The sequence below is a fragment of the Buceros rhinoceros genome, unplaced genomic scaffold, assembly GCF_000710305.1.
Source record: "Buceros rhinoceros silvestris isolate BGI_N320 unplaced genomic scaffold, ASM71030v1 scaffold5180, whole genome shotgun sequence".
Lineage (NCBI taxonomy): Eukaryota > Metazoa > Chordata > Aves > Bucerotiformes > Bucerotidae > Buceros > Buceros rhinoceros.
The window spans coordinates 24,359-27,067 of NW_010390130.1; the positions used below are offsets into that span (position 1 = coordinate 24,359).

General features: G+C 39.0%; 1 protein-coding gene across 1 annotated transcript in view; it reads left to right on the forward strand.

The window, feature by feature from the left end:
- KIAA1109 (KIAA1109 ortholog) overlaps positions 1-2,709 on the forward strand; it is a 100,259-nt gene that overhangs the window by 17,010 nt on the left and 80,540 nt on the right. Inside the window, exons 9-10 of the mRNA XM_010136635.1 lie at positions 31-181; positions 2,031-2,187. Coding sequence (XP_010134937.1) covers positions 31-181; positions 2,031-2,187 — 308 coding nt within the window. The remainder of the gene's footprint in view (positions 1-30; positions 182-2,030; positions 2,188-2,709) is intronic.

Below are 2,709 nucleotides of genomic sequence, written 5' to 3' on the forward strand. Positions count from 1 at the left end.
ATTATTTATTTATTATTTATTTTATTATAGGTCTTGTACCAGAGGAGACAGAGGAAAGTAATGATGGCGAAGCAAGCAACGAAGACAGCAAATTACAGGATCTGCCACCCTGCTGGGGTTTGGACATTGTTTGTGGAAAAGGAACAGACTTCAACTACGGACCGTGGGCTGATAGGCAGAGGTATTACCATATTTACGTCTTTGGGTTTAGCCTTTAATATCGATTATCACTGAGAAAAAACATTCTAAAGTTTCCAGAGTGCGATTGTTCAGACATTATTTGTATGGGGTGGACTAGTGTGTCTTAAAGAAGAGTCCTGCTGCAGTGGTTTAAGATCAGTAAATTAATAGTCATTTATCTAGAGGCTTTTCAAAGCTAGGATCACTCAGTGAATTTTTATTACTTAATAAATTATATTCCTGGGTTTTGTGAACAAAGTAGTTTTACTGTTTATCAAGTGTTACATACTAAGGGTTTAACGTTTTCATCGGTTACCTTTAGACTTACCAAGCTCCTGTTAGCTGGTGGATGGGAATACACTACATACTGATGGGGAAAAAGCCCAAATCTGGCTAGGAGAGTGGGAGGGGAATCACTTATCCCAGCTTAGGAGAATCAACAGCTTGATGCGGTCTCCAAAGTATTTATTATCTAGATATTTCAGTGACAAAATACTAGGTGGGTGCTCTACTACTGTTCTTCACTTAGCCCTGGATGCTTTTGTGCACGAGTATTTCTTGCGGAGACAATAAGATTGTTTAGAGAGTAAAGGACTATTAAGTAAAAGTGACATAATCAGTGCTTTCCCTTCCCCCCCCTTCATTAATTACAGATTGGTGTTTCTCTTGGCCTCCATTAATTCTCCAGTGAAACTATTATGATTAGCTGTCTCTTAGGAGTGTGAATATGGCAGACGAAAGAGTAGTCATTAGATGTGACATTGTCTTGGAGAATTTAAGAGAAAACACCAATTTTCAGAGCAGTGGTTTGCTAGGAATGTGAAGTCAGTGACTCAATAATGCTATCTTTAATACAACCAAGGAAGCTGGCTCGGTGATGGTATGCTTTTTGTAATTTTAACTGGCCGGGCAGAAGGCAGTTTGGTGCCTGTGCAGCATCCATGGAGTTCATAGATAGGTAGCTGGGAACGCTTTCACATGATGTCAGGGACAGAAGATAGAACTTTGGAAAGTGCCTGAACATTTTAGAAGCACAGATGTGTAGGACTTCTGTGGACCTTGTACTCTCAAGTCATGTAAGGGCTTTTACAAATACTGAGCTTTAATACGCCATACAATAAAGTCTTGGCTTTCCCCAGGATTTTGACAGTGTGTATTTTGTGGGGTTTGGGGTTTCTTTTTGTTGTTTTAAACTGTTTTAAACTTTTAAACTGCGATAGTGGTCTGGTGCTGGGTGCAGGACCACCGCTATAGAGGTCTGGTGCAGGAAACTGCTACCCCCATTCACACTTCCACCCCACTGAGACCTATCTGAGCTATGCTGTGTGTGCTCCATCGCTGTGGCTTTCCTTCCCTGTAGTTACACGTTCAGGTAGGAGTCTGCAGAAGTGTAGGCTTCATGTCACTCCCATTCTGAGGTCTTAAAGCTTTGTATTTTGTTTATTTCTGGGCGTTACATCAATTATTTAAGCACAAACGGAAGCATTAACAGGTTACTTCCTACTATGTTTTTGTAGCAGATTTGTGAAGCAAAGATTAGGAGTAATAAGAAAAACATAGCTCATTTGCCACCTGAATTAAGATGTTCTTGTACTAAATCATTTATGGTCTGTCCATTTATGGCTTTTATCCAAAAGTCACTTCTTGTTTCTTTTGGAGATTTTGGTAACGAGCTGGAAGGCTCCCATGGTGAAGACTTTAAACGAACATTTTTTTCTTCTCGCAACCAGTGGTTGTCTAAAGACTCAGCTGACTGGAAAATAACTGAGTGAACCAAATAGATACATAAATATCTATATATCTGTATATTCTGTGAATAAAACCTCTTTTTTTTCTTCCCTCTCTATTAGGGATTGCTTGTGGAAGTTTTTCTTCCCACCGGACTACCAAGTTATGAAAGTCTCAGAAATTGCTCAGCCTGGGAAACCAAGACAGATCCTTGCTTTTGAACTGCGAATGAATATTATTGCAGATGCCACCATTGATTTGCTTTTTACCAAAAACAGGGTAAATACAGAAAACTTGTCTGCTGTGATTACGCTGTGTTTTTTGGTTGTCCGTATTTTTACTTGTCTCAGGTGTTTCTTGCAGAACTATGGTTTTAAAAGCTAGGCAGCTTTTGTTTTAATATTCCATAACTATGAGCAAACCCTTCAAAGAGAAATATTGGCTGAGAGGCATTAATACTTGTTGGCTTATTTTAAGTTTCCTCTAAACCTTAAAACTGCATCTTAAGCTGTGACAGCTCCTACAGTCTTGGGAATTCTTGATCTGGACACCTCCTGTGCAATTTTCCATTATGGTGAAGCCCACCATGATGAAAAGATAATTTCTTCTGACATTGGATGAATATCTAATATTGCTGGAGAGGTGATAGTGGCAGGGAACAAAAGTTGTGTGTGTGTTGGGGTTTGGATTTTTCTGTTCTTTGTTGCTACTCTTACAGATGGGGTATAGTGTGGTTTCACTGTACTCCTGGGATTATTTTTTTTTTTTTTTTTTACTGAAATGGTTAAAATATTCTTTTTT